Source organism: Magallana gigas, chromosome 3 (assembly GCF_963853765.1).
Source record: "Magallana gigas chromosome 3, xbMagGiga1.1, whole genome shotgun sequence".
NCBI lineage: Eukaryota > Metazoa > Mollusca > Bivalvia > Ostreida > Ostreidae > Magallana > Magallana gigas.
The window spans coordinates 5,697,269-5,716,095 of record NC_088855.1 but is presented as its reverse complement, the minus strand read 5'-3'; the positions used below and the strand labels follow the sequence as shown (position 1 = coordinate 5,716,095).

Below are 18,827 nucleotides of genomic sequence, written 5' to 3'. Positions count from 1 at the left end.
TTTAATTCATAAATCAGAAACAAGTGGAAAAAATATTATTGTCCGCTCAAATCTATTTATGTACCGCCTAAAATTTTTGGCAACAAAAAATAACCATTATATTATTTAATCGCTCGCCCACTTGTACTCTTTTTCACTGAATGTCCGATGAACAAACAATTATATTGGTGTGGCCTAATGCATTGATTGTCGTTGGATCAAACTGTAAATGCATCAACAATATTCACTGCAAGTGGGCCCTCCAGTGTCTTTCCTATCTTGTTGGAGAACAAACTGATGCCATTACAAAGCAAATTTTCTAAGGACATGAAGAATGAGACGGTTATAATGAACAAAATACATTTCACTGTTGACATGCGCTGTATAACCAGGAAGTCATTGACAGAGGATGAGCTGGATCCATTATATCTGTAAAACATACTCCTTAGTTAAGTACTAAGGGAAGAGTTTTTGGTAGCACCTTCATTATGTAGACGAGTCCCATCAAGTAGGCCATGTGATTCAATGTTGTAGAGTTAAAAACATCTGAAGACTATCCCAAATAAATTTATACACATGGCTCTTGAATCACAGTGCAACAAACTTCCCTTGCGAGACTCCCCAAAAAGCATAACCCTGTGAAAAATCCTATTTCTGTGATAATTTACGCTTACATTGTATATTGTTACAGTTTTATTAGGAGCTGAGCTCAAATCCTCAAGCTACATAACAGGAGACATTGTCATCTACAGATTCCCTGACGATTACACACTATCCTGACAACATGACCAATTATAATACTACATATTCTCTCTGTGCCTACTTGGATAAATGCCTAAACAGAGAAAACAGTTCCAGGGACTAAAAAGAATTGTATAAAATTGTCTTGCAAGCCTTTATGTTATATAGTGTAATATTCTTTTGTCTGTCATTTGATTTCTTTTGACTGTATGCCAACATAGTAAAGTCAATAAAATGAATTGAATCAAAAATATTAGATTAAAGGAGCTTGAAAGTATTTGGTGTGGCAATTTTCTGCAAGTCATAGAAACATTTAAAAGACATGTTAAACTGCTTAAATGGCCTTGACCTGTTGAAATTACCTTGAATCAAAGCATTAAAGCTAACATCACTAGACACTGTTGAAATAGGGTCCAGCTTTTGGCAAAGTACATAGTTCTAAAGGGCTAATTTTAAAGAATAAGGTCCATTTTTTATTAAGCTTGACTGCCCCCCCCCCCCCCCCCCCCACACACACACACAAAAAACATCTAGCAAGCATTTTACAAGGATGGATTTTCTAACTGCAACTTAAAAAAAAATATGATCCCAACAAATGAAATTAGATGGACAGAGAGACAGACGGACAGACAGACAGATTGTTCACTACACGGCAGCTGCAGAATGGGACCCTGATCAATTCTACTTCCAATTCTACTTCCAACTTATCCAAGGATCTGGAGGGATAAGCTATCTTCCAATGATCATGATGTTCTATTATCCTGGTAAAGTTAAAGGTGTTTATGTCCATTTGACAGTAATAAGAAAACCCTTTAATGACACTGAGAAGTTAATAGATAAAGTGAAACTGTTGGGGAGATTGTCTCCGAGCCTATAGACAGTAAATGGCCCCCTACTGGTGTCAGGTTCGTGATGGATGGTGCAGCACTACACCAGTCTACCACTGATCAGTCATTTTCTTCACCTTACAAAGGCTCTTTGTCAGGGTCAACAGACACTTGAAGGTCTCAGAAGTATTGGATTTCCATTGCATAGCAGCAATGCTTTTCCTTAGTTGTTAAATTGAATTATTGCTACAATTTTTAATCTTTATCCATACCTTCCTTATTAGAAGTCTTTTGAAGAAAAGAAAATTTGATAAGTGTTCAAAGAAATGTAGATATGTCCAGAGAAGATTTGTTTTGTTTCCTGTATAAAACAAATAAGGAAAAAGTATCTAAGGTAGATAGATTTTATGAAAAGAAGGGTCTTATTTACATTAATATAACAAATAAAATCAATCCTTGGCAGCCACAAAGTCTTTATCTATTGCCTTAGTGTTTATAATTCTCTCCTCTCTAGAGAGGTTTTCGACCAACAGAGGTCCCTATAATGTTGTTTTGTTGGCAGAAAGAATTAATCATTAGATGAAAATAACGACCCTTTGCACAATAAGATTCTTTCGTGGTTGACTTTATGTATTTTTTGTGGTCCGACTTACGGTTTTCTGTTCATGTAAGAAATTACACATTTACATTGGATGTCGGACTTGCTTATCGAGCAGGGGACCAATGAATTGACAACCATAGGAACCATTGTATGGGCAGGACCATCAGCCACAGTTAATCAACAGTATCTGATGGAAACAAGTCTGCTTTTTATGTCTACCTGCTACTTTTGTTCAAACTACAAAAACTTATTCATTTCTTTGTCCCAGATGTCAGAACAAAATGAAAGCAATGTAATCGGCATCGATCTGTGAATTGTTACCTTAGTTATAATTATGCAACAGATTAAAACCTTGAAGGGCTGTATAGTTCAATATCATGTTCGCCTCCAACTTAATAACAGGCCATTGTAAACACGAGGTAAAATGATAATGCCATCCCTTAGGATCAAAAGTTCAATGAACAGATTATAAGAATCATTTACAGAACAAAAATGCAACACAAAGAGACTTGTTTATAGCAAAAACTAAAATATTGATGATATTGATGGAAAAAGTTCTGGATTATTGTTGAAGATTTTCGGTGTGAATTTTTCATGCTTTTTCATAATTCATAGGCACTGCGTGAGATTTGCATCACCTCAAACCTGTTACAAATATTTTATATATCCTGCCTTCAAAGCATAGTGATATAGCATTGTTACCTACCAATACATCATATATGACCTCTTTGAAAACATAATGCCGTGAAGAGTCGATGTGAATTCCTCGATGAGGGAATCGTGGGTAATCATTGATCACAGTATCTTTGATATACAGCTAAAAGTGAAGAAAAAAAAGAATTTTTAAATTTGAAAAGGCCATAAAGTTTCACTTGAAAAGGAATTCTAGATGATTTTACAATATTTGTGTTTTTCCAATTGTACATATCTATAGTACATGTTTTTGTTTTTACCAAATTTCTTTAAATATTGATTAACTTCTCTCTTAAATAAAATTTCTGATGTTCAGTTTAGGAACTATTAATGTAATCGGGTTCATATATTGACTACCTTTGATTTCTTATCTATTGAAGAACTTTTCTAAAGTCCAATTTTGGAACATATGGTGCAATTGGGTTCATGTATTTTAAGCCTATAAATATGGCCCTAAATAACCTCCCTGGGGTCTGTTTTTGTATCAATTATTCAGTGCATTGCTATATCAGGACCTCATGGGTCCTTCTCCCATGTTTTACTTTGCTTGGACTGAGGTAATAGGTCGTGCTCTAGCTATAAAACTCATTGAATGACTTATCCATTAAAGTCTCTAATATATGCTGTCAGATCCACCATATTGAAAAATAACTGATTGTCATTTCTACTAACTAAATAATTTATACATCTTTATACCCCTTGATTCTCAGTTAAAACCAAGATAAATTAGTGTGCCCCCAGTAAAACAAATGAGATAATTAATTGCACCCAGACTTACCAATTTATTTAAAAATAATGATTTCTAGTCATAAAACTGAATTTTAGTTATAACAGAAATCAATCATTTTTAAAATAATGATAAAAACAGTCATAACTATTTGGAGTTTATTTTAAGATATAGAGTGACTTCTGAAAAATGAATATGACTATATTTCATCATTTTTACCAAATTGATAAGTCTGTAAGTTAGTAGAAATGACATTAACCAGTTATTTTTCAATATGATGGATTTCAGTCGCATCCCTGACTGATATGTGTAGTATATCAGTGCACATAATTTTGAGAGCTTAATAAGAAAAAATAAACATCAAATATTACTATCAAACAAAATGGTCATATTAAATTTGACTGCTTTTGATCATCTTTCCATTGGATTTCCCAAATTGAGGGAAAGTGATTATGAATTTGGGCTCTGTGTCTTTGACATTACCTTTGACTTTGTTGTGTGTTCAATAATGAATTTGACTACATGTGTTTGATGATGAATTTGAACTCTGTGTGTTTGTTTGTATGTTTGATTATGAATTTGACTGTGTGTTTGATGATGAATTTTGACTCTGTTGCATGCTTGATGATGACCTGTCATGTGACTTACCACGTTGTCCGTCCCGCGGAACACCAGCTGACTGAATGTCTCCAGACCCCGCAGTGCACCCCACACCTCATTGGCCCAGATGTAGGACCCTGACTTCTTCACAAACACGTCATCTAAAATGACAGTTATATGATCTCATTCATAGTGTCCATAAGGTACATTTTATTATTAAAGTACAATGATATGAAAATATTTAAATATTATACGAGGTTCAATCATTGTGAAGATGCAAATCTTCTCAAATGTATACTAGTTTCTGTTGAAATTTTTCATTTATTAAAACAAATATAAGAGACATTTGGCTGTATGCCCTAGTTTGTTTGAACTATTTCCTGAGTACCTATATCTTTATCTAATATGTACACTGAGTCACACGCATAAAGAACACAAAAAATTGAGGCCTTGCATGTCATCCTTCGAGACTTAAATTTCAGATCAATTATTGTTAAATATGATCCCACAGTCAAACATCTCTGTGTGTCTACTCATCAGATATCACCAGGTTCTGACCTTCACATAAAACATCCTTATTTATCACACAGTCCGTTTCATTAGGGGTTGGATATCACCTATCTAAAGAGGCTGGGTGATCAACGATTTACCCATCAAATCTATCTTAAATTTTGATATGATTTGTCTGGCTGCTTTTAAATTTGATCATTTAATATATCTTTATATAGAGCTCTTCTTCTAAGGAGAACAAAACAGTCTAAAAAAGTCAATGCCCATTCAGCCCTCTTAATAATGTTTTATTATTTATATATTATGATGATGTCACAAGGAATCTTTATGCATTATTGAAATGTTTTAGCTTAATTCTTTGCATAGAAATCCAATGAAATAATAATTCACACATGAAAACAGGATCTATAAAAGGATAAAAAGAATTTCTAATGATTTGTGATTGTATTTGATTTTTATCAAATGAGTTGTGCATTTTCTATCCACTTTCCAAGGCTTTGGGAAAAAAAACCCACCAAATTCATAGGATAAAACCATATACTACATGTATCACAAATCATAAGAGATCTTATATTGCTTCAATAGTGACATATATATAACTAACACTAATCTTGGAGCTATGCATTTCCTCAGTTATGCATAGTGATCCATGGCTGGGGATACAGTGCTAAAATATACTGTCTGTCCCAAACTCTGTATAATCTAATAGTCTTATGATATAACCAAAGCTTCAGCAGTTCACAAACAGGAATTGGTGGGTGAAGATAAGAATGCTTCTTGCATCATTTACTCTGTAAGTGGGACATTATAAAACCGCATCAGGGAAAACAATTGTTGCTTTGAACTTTGATAGTTTTAGATCACATGGGAAACTGAAGGGAAGGAAACTTCTTTCACAAAATCAATGAGAGAATTTTGCAATGTTGACACAAAATATGAATAATAAAACATTTGTTTCAACAGATACACCACTACATATATGAACAGACTTTCGAAGAATTTCATTTTTAAACATCTTGCTACTTTTTCTTTTTAAATCCATATATTTAATTCTAAACCTCCATCTGATAAAATCCTGTCTCTGATCTCTTATCATCAAATGACAAAGGTTTTCACTAGACTGCAGTTAAAGCAAACTCTCAAGCAAAACCTGACAAACAAGATTCTTGAGTCTAAAAAAAGCACACCTATTCAAAAAAGAATATTACCAGGTATTAAAATTCTGAATATTTTTTATGAAAAAATAAACTGAAAACTTATATTTTTTTTATCTACACATCGTGAAAATCTGCTGAAAGCACCAAAAAAAAAGACACAAAAACACTGTTGACATTTTTTTTAGAGGCTCAAACAAATTTCATAAAATTCATGCCTAAATTATGAAATTCATTGGAGACATGTTAAAAATGCAGCCAAATTTCCTCATCTTAGTTAAAGAAATATTCATTTAGATTAGCAGTGGATCCTTTTTAAAAGGCCAAACAAAAATTCCATATTGCAATGTCCTGCACATACCGGTACCTGTTTCAATAGTGAAATCAAGATCTATTACTATTTGTGACATACAAAAGAGAAAAAAATGGGTTTAGCTGCTCTAGCTTTACACAGTTCTACAGCAAAATGTTACCATAATGTACTCACAAGATTCGTCCATCTGATCATTCGGGAACTTGGTACAGGGTCTGCGGATTTTGATGTTGACGACCTGCACTGCCTCCGCTTTAACGTAGATGTCATCGTTGTACTTGAGGCTGACGTCTCGGATACTAGTTCCCTGCGCGTGCTGCAGATTGTTGTACATATCCATTATCGTGTCCTCTATGATCATATCGCGGTAACGTTCCACTGCCCTCTCTATGATATCACACGATTCCTTGACGATATTAAATCGAAACTTATCCTTGTCGATGCGATACACTTTGTTAGCTTTTGCAACGTAATACTGCGGCATTGGCCAGGGCTCTCCTGTGGTGGCTTGCGGTGCCCTGCGGTTTTTCTGCTCTGGCATGACATACGTCTCGTAGTTGATCAGAAAGTCGCTCCAATCCCACACAATCTTTAGACTATCCTTCATTCCTGGTCGCTGACTTTCAGCATTTACAGCAGGTTGAACAAAGCCATTGTTGTTGTTACTATTCATATTATTAAAGTTATTATTGTTGGCATTATTAAAATTGTTATTGTTATTCACCTGAAAGTTAGCATTATTCACATTGTTATTAGCGTTATTGTTATTAGCGTTATTGTTATACTGTTGTTGATTTTGGTTATTTGTTTCAACATTTCCGCGAACAACCTCTTGATGCACATTATTTAAATTGTTTGCGACTTGATCATAAGAATTTGCATTGGCTGCAGGAACTTTTGCATTGTTTTGACTGTCTTGACTTTGCAGTCCATTAATCTGATTGGCTGCTTGGTTTCCTTCTTTCACAACATTTTGATTATTAATGTCCCCTCCCACCACCACATTTTTTGCCTTCTGGTCGGCTGTAAAGGCTTGAACTGGGATGCCCTCAACCTTATTCTGTTGGACATCCTGGATCATTTTCACCTGGGGAACACCCCTGTTTTGAGTGGTTTCTTTTAAGCTATCCTCTTTGGCTTTTTTCACAATATCCTGCACATTAAACACAGGGTCTTTGATGTCTGCTGGGTTTGGAGCCCTGACCCCAGCATTGGGAATGTTCTCTTTTGGTACAGAGACATTGCGGTGCTTTTTGCGTTTGCGGCGTTTGGGAGCCTTGGTTACGCTGGCGACTCCCTGATTGGACAGTTTCTGGTCATTGTTTACCTTGTTGAGTTCACTGTCATGGATTCCATTCTGACCATTCAATACAGCATTCTGAGCTTGACCTCCTTGTAAAGCATTCATTGGAAAGAAACAAAAGTAATTCATAAACATTTGACGCAGTTTCAGTGAGTTAAGAAAAGTTATATATTGATATCACAAAAAAGACAAAGAAATTAAAACTATGACTATAATATAGAAAACATAGTGAACTGACATCTCAGTAAATGGGTACCAGTACTTTGAATTTTACAGTTTATCGACAATCACATACTTCTAGAGCCAAATGTGAGTAAATTCAAGGTCTATTGATTTTCCAAGACTTAAGCATTTCAGTGAATAATTGTTAATTCTCCTTTGCTTAAAATCCAAGATATCAAACCGTTTTATTTGACCTTTGGGAAGGACTGATAATTTCACTTAAAAGTGCTACTTGGTGGCACAATATTTGATTCATTAGACTTTTTATCTGAGTGATACACCCTTACCAAATATTCTTGTTCAGATTTGGGGGGTGGGGTGGGATAATAAACTTAAAATTACCTTGACCCTGTTGGATTGGATCACAGGTGACCTTGATAAGTAAGATCGTCGTACTGAGCAGGGGAAGGAATAACTTCATCTTAGTCGTGTGGCTTCATGGATCTGAGTTAGCTACAAGTACATAAAATAACTCTCATATTAATACGTTAAACACTCCTAAATACATAAAACCATTCATAAATACATAAAAAGACTCCAAAATACATCAAGTTCACTTTTGTTGCACATAAAACTATCATAAACACACAATACATAATCCAAATGTGCTACATTTCCTATCTACCGGTAGCTGCTTCAAATGGGTGGAACTGGCTACAGATTAATAAGAATCATTTAATACTTATAACTATTTCAATAATCAATTATTCAATGCATGTGCTGAATATGTTCTGTACACACAGATACTGCCACTTTCAATGACCTGAACTTGCAACTATGTGATATACAGTCAGATCAAATACTCATTGAGATCGTTTTCACATGATTTCATTTGAAACAGCTGAGGTCATGAAACCATAAAACATGTGAACACTTTCTTGCTGACATTTTATGGCCAGTTAAGCTGGTAATTATGAAAGCAATATAGCATACGTTCTATAATAACTACACTACTCAACGAATCATAAATGTAATACAAAATTGATTGACATTGTTTCCAGCTCAACATTCATAGGAATCTAGTATGCAATATGAATTTGAATTATCGAAAGGATGCTTTGCATAGAATTAAAACAGCACTGAAGGAGACATGATCCCCGCTCATTCATCAACTTGCGGGTTTTATTGGTGCTTTCGATAGGTAAACAGGTCTGTCAAATTTAAAATGCATCAGAAATGCATGTGTAATTCATAAACTAATGAACCAAAAAGATGTAAGCTGCAATTACACGTATGTATAACAAGTAAACTGTTGTAAGCTGTGTAATCACGAGGAAAGCTGTCTGTTGTCTGTTAACATATTTAACTGATTATAACTGACAGTGAAAGTGTATAATCAGGCTGGAAGTTGGTCAAAGTTAAATAACTACCAGGTAAACTAATTTAAAGTACACAGACAGCTATTTTAAAACAAAGGGCTATCGATTTTAATCACGCAGGTACACGTATACAATAGAATACAGGTTTAACTTTACACAGACTTTAAGTCTGTGTAAAGTTAAACCTGTATTCTAAATATATTTTATAAACCTAGTCTTAATTAGTCAAATAAACAAACATATATACCAAACACTTCTTGGTTTTATACTTCATTAATGTTTTAATCCATTTGTTGAAACCATTTCACAAACCCTCTTCTTTCATTTAAATACCAAGAAACTGAATTTCAAATGTTTACAGGATACAAATTTGTAAAATATACACGCAACAAATGTGTTTCTTAAATGTTCAGGATGTGACTAGACAGAGATGTTTTTACAGGGAAAAAACTTAACTTTTTTGGGTTTTTCGTTTCACAAAATATGTACATATGTGACATAATAATGATTGTAACATTTTTATAAACATATTACATAGTCTTTATACTATTTCTACTTAATAGTACAGTTTTGTATATTTCATATGAAGTGAAGCTGATTTTGAGAGAGAGAGAGAGAGAGAGAGAGAGAGAGAGAGAGAGAGAGAGAGAGAGAGAGAGATTATGCAGGTGGATTACAATACAAGTATAGACTATGCTATACTGAAAACAAATGAAATCGATCAAAAAAACAAACTTAACTTTATTTATTTTACAACACCTGATAACTACTATCTCAGACATCATTTAAAGTTGCAGCCAAAGCACTTGAGTCCATCAGCTACCCCACTGTCCCAGCCTGCCATAGTGGCAGATCATGCATGACTGACCAACACTCTATTTCGCACAAGATGCAAATCTGAATAAGTAACATTTCGTGATTGTCTACTAAATTAAAATGATTTTCTGAAACCCTGCACAAATAATAAAACTGCCAAATTTGCATAAAATGCAGCTTTTTGGACAGCCAAGTATTTTGGCAGTGAAAATAATGATAATTAAAGTACCTGTAAACAAATCTAAAATCTTAGCTAGTGATGAATATTAGTTTTTTTCCATGAAAAAAAAAATTACAAATATGATGATTACCTACCTAATTATATAGAAATTAGCAATTTCAAGCACATGCGCGTGGTCACTGGAAACTGGGAATCAATTTATCCCAGTCTACATGTAACGCTTGCTCTTATGCCCTAATCACTGATGATGCCATGCACGAGGAAGTTATGATTCAGAAATGTTGACAAGTAAAACGTATAATTTGTGACCTGTTTTTACTCCATATTGTACATGACAATTGTCATGACAAAAACTTTACATGCACCTGTTCCCAAATCGCTCTCAGGAACATGAACTTACTTAATAAGAGAAAGTTAGAGTACCAGTACACTGTTCAAAGTTCACAAATTACGTCCATTGAACCTCCAGTATGAGCCAATTATCCTTGATGAAATTCAATAACCAACATACTGGATAAAATACATCTCCAGTAACGTGTCACTCGCACTGTACGCGATTCTCCGGCGACGTTGCATCAAAGTGAAAGCGAGATGCCTGTTAGATCAGACAAACAATGACCTCGGAGGGTTACGTATAAAACACACTTGTTTAGTGATCCACAATAAAAACAAGGAATTACAACCCACAAATAACAATTAATTCCTCTATCTCTTCTCCCTGACTGACAACACACCACTAAACTGTCCTCTTTTCCCGAATTAAAATAATTTCCTTATAAACCTCGATCAGTGTAGAATTCTCCGCATTATGCTAAATAATTGGTTAATTACAAAAACAAACATTTCTACATACGCAATATCTTTTTCGAAACAACTCCTTGCATTCTCATGCCGCTTTGCTTTTAATTCAATCAAAGCATGAAAACGTAGTTGTCCATTACCCAAAGCAAATCTTTTGTGTGTCAAAATTATCTCAACCTTTCACTTCATTAAGATCTCAGTTCACAAACAACATGCCACTTGTTTCAATGGTTCAGTGTTTCATTTATCAATGTACTTGGGGAAAGCTGCAGAGAATGTTCAGTTTTTAAAAGTACAGAGCTTAGACTTACACTTCAATAAAAGCCAAAATCTATTATAGCAAAAACATGTTTCACATTTCTGTAGTAGTTTAACTTATAGGTAATAAATTGCCCCCATTATGATTTCAGGTTTTGAAAAGAGTATTATGTTGCATCTCTCTATAGTTTTTAAACGATACATTCCAAATCTTTCCTGCATTTCACTATTCAAAAGGGTCTTCTCAAGTTTATGAACATACATATTAAAATCAGATAGTAGAAATGTCTTATCAAGGATTATAGATTAATCAGCATTTCTGTTAGTTCGATAGCCAATGTCAAACACAATATCGTGAGTTAATCATTCTCTCAATGGCCTGTCTTATCAACAGCAGAATTTACATGGATTATCTGCAGTATCGATCCTAATTCCCAAATACACATGAAAATAAATTTGGTCTTACTTACTCCCAATGAAGAAGATATCACCTACCTACACTATAAAAATCCATGTGGCACTGTCAGTAGCCCATAGTAGCACAGTAGCTGGGACAGCATGCGTACCAGTGAAATACCGAGTCCATCCCCAGAGCTGGCAATTAAGATAACCCACTTCGCCTGTTTGTTTATAACTTAGTTTTAGTACTACATGTACACAGATGACCAGTTGACATAGATATGTGTAAACTGTTTCCTGGAGGAGATGATTCAGCCCCCAGTTAAGTTGGAATGTGGAGGCACCAGTAATACAATATCCCATGCAGTCCTCCTTTCAAATTTAGCACAACACTTTCAAAATAGATCAACTTTCAACTACGATAGTTATATTATCCAACTCCTAGATCAAATCAGCATCACTAATTGGAATTACTTTGCAGATTCCTGGAATAATTGGAACGTTTTTTCGTATATTTAACTCACCAAGGATGAGTAGCCTTAGCGTACAACTCACTGAGCCGTGTCGACTATGAACGTGGGTCTCTATCTTACATCCGACAGTCTCATGAATTAAAGCACCTTCAAATTTCCATGTCAACCAGTTTTAAATGTCCAGATCCCTTGTGTTTTCCTGAGGGCAAAACTAAAAGTTGTATGACCTCTTTCGGTTTGTCTATTCTAGCTAAACAGTGATATTTAAACAGTCCCTCATTTATATAAGCAGTGTGTTCTCTTGAGTCTTAACCTTGAAGTCTATAGATTTTAAAAATCTGACTTGAAATAGCGCCTCTTCATACCGGCTATTAATCTACGCACTATACTAGCCCCACAAAAAAAAGACATATCATAATAATTGAATCCATTCGGGCATGTGTACCGGTATTCATGGGTGTATTGAAGGCAGAATAACATTTTTTATATGCTATAATTACTAATATTGTCAATGACTGGTGAATTTTCTATTGAAACAGGGTAACAACATTGGCTTTTAATAAGCCATTTCTGCTTAGTAAGCTCTAATAAATAATAAAACAGTTAGATTTGCTTGTCACGTAATAAGAGAGTAATACAAATTATACTACATGTATTAATTTTCCATAACCTAGCATTTGAAATATTTAAAATTTCAAGAGAAAAAATTGATTTTGTGGTATATGATCACATAGGAGTTCATTTAATTATTTGAAATATGACATAATATTTACTTTATTCCATTACAGTGTTGGTTAGATACATTGGTATACATATACATTTAGCATATTAGGCAAATTTATGCATTTAGTGATAGAGCTAGCATGAGCTGTGTTTCGATCCTCATCAAAAACAGTCAGGAAACATCATATATTTGCTCCAAAACATCAATTTTTAAAAATATTAAAGATGATCTTCTAGACATCAATATGATGTAATTAGGATTATTTGCTTTTACACACTTATTTTACAAAATTAAATCCATGATGAATTTAACCACAGTATTAATAAATACATGCAGAGACACTGAGTCGATACATAATACATTTTAGAGATTATGATAGAACGAAATTAAATTAAGTTTTTTCGGTTTAAAAACAACAGAATTTTAACCCAACGAATATATGTGCTCCTACAGTACCTAAACAGTCAGTGACATATAAGTATTCAGTTCACAATCCATGACATATCATGCTTCAATATCATTCTCTATTTCATTGCAACTTCAACTTATTCATAGTCAAGGTTTTCCTTGAACCATGATGAATGCAAAGTTATTTTTCTTAAATTTTCATTACTAAAAGCAGTCTGTCTTTCACTTAAGTCTTACAAATTTTTCAATTTTAAATGTGATTTAAAAGTATCAAAGTACATTTTATCATGTAATATTCAGTGACTCACAAAAATGGAAAGGTATTTCAGACTCAAGTATTTGCAGTTTAAATATTGATTTCAACTAATATTGACTTAAATACAAAAACACTAACTAGTAACTGCGAACAAACATTTTTCTTGTCGTAGTTGTGAACCCAATGTTATCTTAACACAGAGCTCAAACAAATAGGTACGCAGGTAACACAAGCTCTGACAGCCACCGTACAGGGACTGATCGGCTATACACAAAATGTATGTAACACAGGTACAAACTCACAGGAAATCTGTTGTTTTAGAGCCACTCTGTTCCACAGATAAGCTTTCTAACCCACTGGGCCTATTTCTGATATTTCTGACAGTTGTAATTCATTAAGTGACTACTAGGACTATACGACTGTACGTATATATCCATCATCTCTGTTTTGTACACAATTGTATGCTACAGCTCTAGGTGAACAGGTAAAAGTTTCCCATAAAACATCCCAACCTGCTTAATATGCATTATCTATTCATCAGGATTTCTAACTTTTCAATAACTCACTGATGCCCTTCCTCTTCTATTCAGAGACATGCATTGCATCATGACAAGTAAAATCTCAAAAAAATTAAACAAAAATTGTTAAACTGAGTTACTTTCAAATATCAATCTTATTTCATCTCAAAAGAAAACATCCACAAATTGCTTGGGGGTAACAACGTGACAAAGATGGAGTAAAGAAGCCTCATAAAATTTTCCACATGGTTTGATTATCATGAAATCATATAATCACTAGTTAACTGTATGGTAGAATCCATATCAGATTTTGGTACATTAAACAATTTGCTGCATTAATGCCAAGGAGATCAGAATTCAAGCAGAAATATTAGTTGCTTTGATATACCATGCTAGTTTATAGGTACTGAAGTATGCAAACAACAGCTTCAGTGGCGTGGATGTTTGACCTTCAAGAAAAATTCAAATAAAAACTCAGTGTTGTTAACATACTTCCAAGGTCTATTATTTCCAAAATTATTGTTAATCTGGCTCCACTGTAACCAACTTTCCTCTGGTCAATTCTTGAGTGTATTTACCTCAAATATTCATAATTTTCTTTTTTAAGAATTCTAGTTGAGGTCCTAGTTGAGTGGTTTGATGATGGTGAGGCCTGGACAATCTACCATAATACATGTATAAATCTAAAGTGATGGCCCACTGTGTATTGGAGCTAGAGTTCACGAGTATAGTTAGATATCAGCAAAAGAGAAAAAATATAGGGTTTTTTGGGGGGAGGGGAAGAAACAGCATTTTTTCATCATTACAATCTTCATTTACATGAACTTTAACACTTCACTATACCTGAACATGCAACTATTCCATCGCAGACACCAAGCTATAGACACTTAACTCTATAATGACCGCCTACACATCAATCTGATCCACATTGTAGAGCTATAGAACTTAACTCTAGTTTACTGGATTCACCTATTATACAATAATTAAAGAAGATCAGCCAGGATTTTATTTCTTGTGAATGACAAGAAACAGGGATATGCATTATCCTTCCAAGATTGGCATGTGTGTATACAACTAATACTTGTTACCTTAAAACAGGATAAGTTTGGAATAATGTGAATGTTTATTTTTGCAAAACCTGGTAGCAATATCTCTCTACATTCTGCCGTGTAACTAGGAAGGCTGTAATCTCTTATCACAGAGAAGGGGAGCATCGCTTTAGCCACAGAGAGGTCTGCTTACACCGGGGTAAGAGAAGATTTGGACCAAACAACTATCATACCATGTTATACTGCATTAAACCTGAAAAACTTTTCCCAAAACAAGTTGTAGCTTGAAAGCAAATGGCTCTGGTTTGTCTAACAGTGAACTGATCTGCTACTCGTTGAGGTGCCTCCCACGTAATGAGTTTTGTCCACAGATCCAAACACGGTTTTAAAGAATTTTTCTTCTAAATACATTCAATGAAATTGCAACAATCACACGACACAACTAATGTGAGAATCTCTGAGAAAAGTGATAAATTCTTGCAAAAGCTAAAGTGCAAGACTAAACATCTCAATAACTGTTTAAACAGGGCAGCTGGCAAAACAAAAACTACATCTCATAGTCATATCATTACCTCAGTATCCTGAGAGATGTTACAAGTACTACTCTTCTAGCTGTGACTAAAGACCAATCACTTATGACAAGTGACAGAAAAGTTCAGAAATCAAGTAGAGTCTTAATTATGTTCTCCGCAAACACTTTCCATTGCGGGGGAGAACAACATATCCTAGAAAGGTTATTTTAAAGTCACTATTACTGTAGAACTGCTATATACCAGCACAGATAACGTGATAACAAGACGGCCTACACATATACAGGTCACAATTACCTGGACATAGATATTGGGGAGTACAATAATCACCCCTACCTGATCACTGTCCATAGCTTCACTGCATCTGATACTGGTGGCGTTACACACTGTCCCCCTACCATGATGACGATAAACCAGTCCCTGTGTCAGCTGTATAACTGTGGGGGCAGGGAGTATTAGGGACAAAGAATTCATAACCTCTCAGGGACCAGGGCCAGAGAGTATTTGGGACAGAGAATGCACGGCCCCTTAGAGACCGGGGGCAGGGAGTATCAGGCACAGAGAATGCATTACATCTTAGAGACTGGGCCCCTGACAGTCTGGACGACACTAGCTGGTTGATCTCAAAGACAAAGGAACAATGTCTTTGCATGAAAAACACACAGGCGACCTTTCATCTACTATACTGGATTATGGGAAGTCAACTTTTATTTCTTTCACAGCCAAAAGATTCATTTTGTTTACCATTTACTCTTTCCAATAAATTTTGTTTCAATCTATTACATTAAGATTTTGGCAATAAACCCCAAAAAAGAGCAATTATTTACGGTATATGTGAAAGAGATAAAATCATTTGAACTAAAACAAAAACCAAACCATACAAAACAGCAGATAGGGAAAATAAACACCAATGAAATCTATGTGGAAAACACCAAATACCAGTAATATAGGAAAGAATCTTTAAAAGAGCTTTGTTAATTAGTGTTAGAAAATTGTCACACACTAAAAAAAAAAAAAAATTAAAACTTGTAAACAATGATTATTAACAATAAAGTTGTAAATAAGAAGACTTAGACATCTCCCAACTGTTGAGAGGTCCAGGAAGTAGATAATAACGGAGGAGGACCATTTACACAGCTCCCTCATTTACACAGCTCCCTGAGAACTGCCTCACGCCTACCTATCAATGTTCTACATGTACAGCCAAATAATGTACATATTGTGGTCACTATCAGACTGTGTACCTCACAGCTTAACTCTTATTTGTATCTGTAGCACCCATTGTTTATTCTGCTGATTTTTTACCTCTTCTTGGGGTAAGAGCAAGGAATCTATCTTTTATCTTGCCCCTCTCACTGACTGCATTCGTCTTCACGTCTTGTACTGTACACCATTACCACAGACTCCAGAACTATAACCTGCACTTAAGGTACATAGGAGTCCACAAAAATCATGTAATTACCAGGTACATGTATTAGGTAAACAAAATTATCTTTATTATATCAGAGTAACTTCTTGGTAACTCCATAGTACAAATAAACAAACTGAAATGCAGTATCAAATGAACTATCATTCCAATTGATTTTTAAGGTAACATGACAGAAACCAGCCCTTTATCAGCATTGATTAAGCCCAACTTATAGCCTGTACCTAGATCTCTGTGAACACGGAGGGAACACAAACCAGGAAGACCGAGTCCATGCTTCCTGGATGATGCAGCGAGATTCTGGGCACCAGGCTGATTGATTAAGTCTTTTACCTGTGCTAAACACAACAATGAAAGCTCTGCTAGTATTCAGTCTGTATTCAGTAGTCAGTCTGACCTTTGTGTACAAATGATTTCAACATATTTTTATTGTACAAAAAATACAATTGGGATTGGGCACAAGTTCCATAACTTAGCCAACCTCTACCAAATAAGCAGCAGAGTTCACACTAACCTCTCATTGATTCGAACATACAAAATATAATGAACCTTCAATTTTCAAATCACTTGAAATATGAATCATTCCTGTTATTAAAGGAAGTAGAAATTATCTGGCTCCGAGAGGTGACACACTCCATCTGCACTAGTTTACAGATTTATAAATCTCTAGGCATAGCCATTTCATTTACATTTTTTTTAAATGACTGTCTTATAACAAGTATTTTATATTACTAATAAGTTTTTAAATTAATAAGTTGGCCTTTCAGGGGAGACCCTGTACACATGAAAATCATAACAGATTGAGACATTGACATTTTTTCAATCATCCCTCATTATTCATTTTAAAAAAAGCACAGACACCTAATAGAAGTCTGAATTGTTTATAAAATCAAATAAATTTTCATGCAACTAATTATCCTAGAAAGTCATATACATGTACATATTTAGATTTTAAAAAATCACACTCAAAGATTACACTTTTTTCAGAGATATAAAAATTTTAATTAGATATTTAAAATGATTTCGAGTTACACAAAAATTATTACAAAGTGCATGTGCAATGGAAGTGTGAACAGAAAGAATATCTTTTAATTAATCCCCACCCCTTTTAGTTCCTAGCAAATCCATCATTTACTTCAACTTCAAAAATATTGTACACATATGTTTTTTATAAGACAAAACCATTTTTAAAGTAAATTAAGTTGAAGCTAAGGCCAAAGTTTATTTTCATGTACCCGTCTCAACATATACACAAAATCTTTACAGGTAGCGAATCACTTTGTTACCTTTTTAAAAACTCATGAATTCCTCTCTAGAATCTCTGTTTTATAAACAAGTTTTATACATCTGACATTCAATTCATAAAAAGATATTGGCGATGCTTACATGAGTGAGAAAACTACCAACGGTACATCACTTATCAATCTGCATAATCATTTCTCAGAATCCATATAAGGTAATACACTCTAGAACTGAACCAAGCAGATTGGAAGGTAATTACTGTCTGACACGACAACATAAGACTACCAGCCAAACTGTCCATTAATATAAAGGTGCAGACAAATAAACTCACATAAATACACAATACATAAATCAATGTACACTGTTTAGAACTTAAAATTTTTATGACTGAACAAACACATTATTTTTCATCACATAGTTATGCAGTTCCACTTACCTATACATGTATATGTACTGTTCTTACTTCTTATGTATTTTAAAAACCAATGTTTAATAAGTACTGACAAACTCAAAATTTTAATGCATATACATATGTAATACATTATTCAGAATATTTCTATTTCCGTCCTGAAGCACTTTAACTTCAGTAGTAAAACAAAAGACTATTAAAGTAAGAAAATAAGCCTGTACCAAACACAATGTTATAATGTAGGAGCCATCACCATACAAACGTAAGCCTTCACACCTGTACATCTAACAATATTCTTCAATCTTTACTACAAAGACAATTGTAAAACACAACATATTTACATTGACT

The 18,827-nt window shown here is 34.3% G+C and overlaps 1 protein-coding gene across 14 annotated transcripts in view; it reads right to left on the bottom strand.

The window, feature by feature from the left end:
* The window catches only part of LOC105343585 (beta-hexosaminidase subunit alpha), a 32,551-nt gene that overhangs the window by 9,908 nt on the left and 3,816 nt on the right, over window positions 1-18,827 (bottom strand). For 3 of the 14 annotated variants that reach the window (XM_034483305.2, XM_011450998.4, XM_034483310.2), the window contains exons 2-5: window positions 8,013-8,123; window positions 6,320-7,552; window positions 4,217-4,329; window positions 2,855-2,965 (exon numbers count right to left, since the gene is read on the bottom strand). In XM_034483305.2, the coding sequence (XP_034339196.1) occupies window positions 2,855-2,965; window positions 4,217-4,329; window positions 6,320-7,552; window positions 8,013-8,091 (1,536 nt within the window). In that variant the 5' untranslated portion in view covers window positions 8,092-8,123. Of the gene's footprint in view, window positions 1-2,854; window positions 2,966-4,216; window positions 4,330-6,319; window positions 7,553-8,012; window positions 8,124-10,120; window positions 10,292-10,386; window positions 10,721-11,540; window positions 11,933-15,444; window positions 15,474-18,827 lie in introns of those variants that run through there. The other 11 variants (XM_034483312.2, XM_034483317.2, XM_066078237.1 and 8 more) reach the window with 10 other exon arrangements.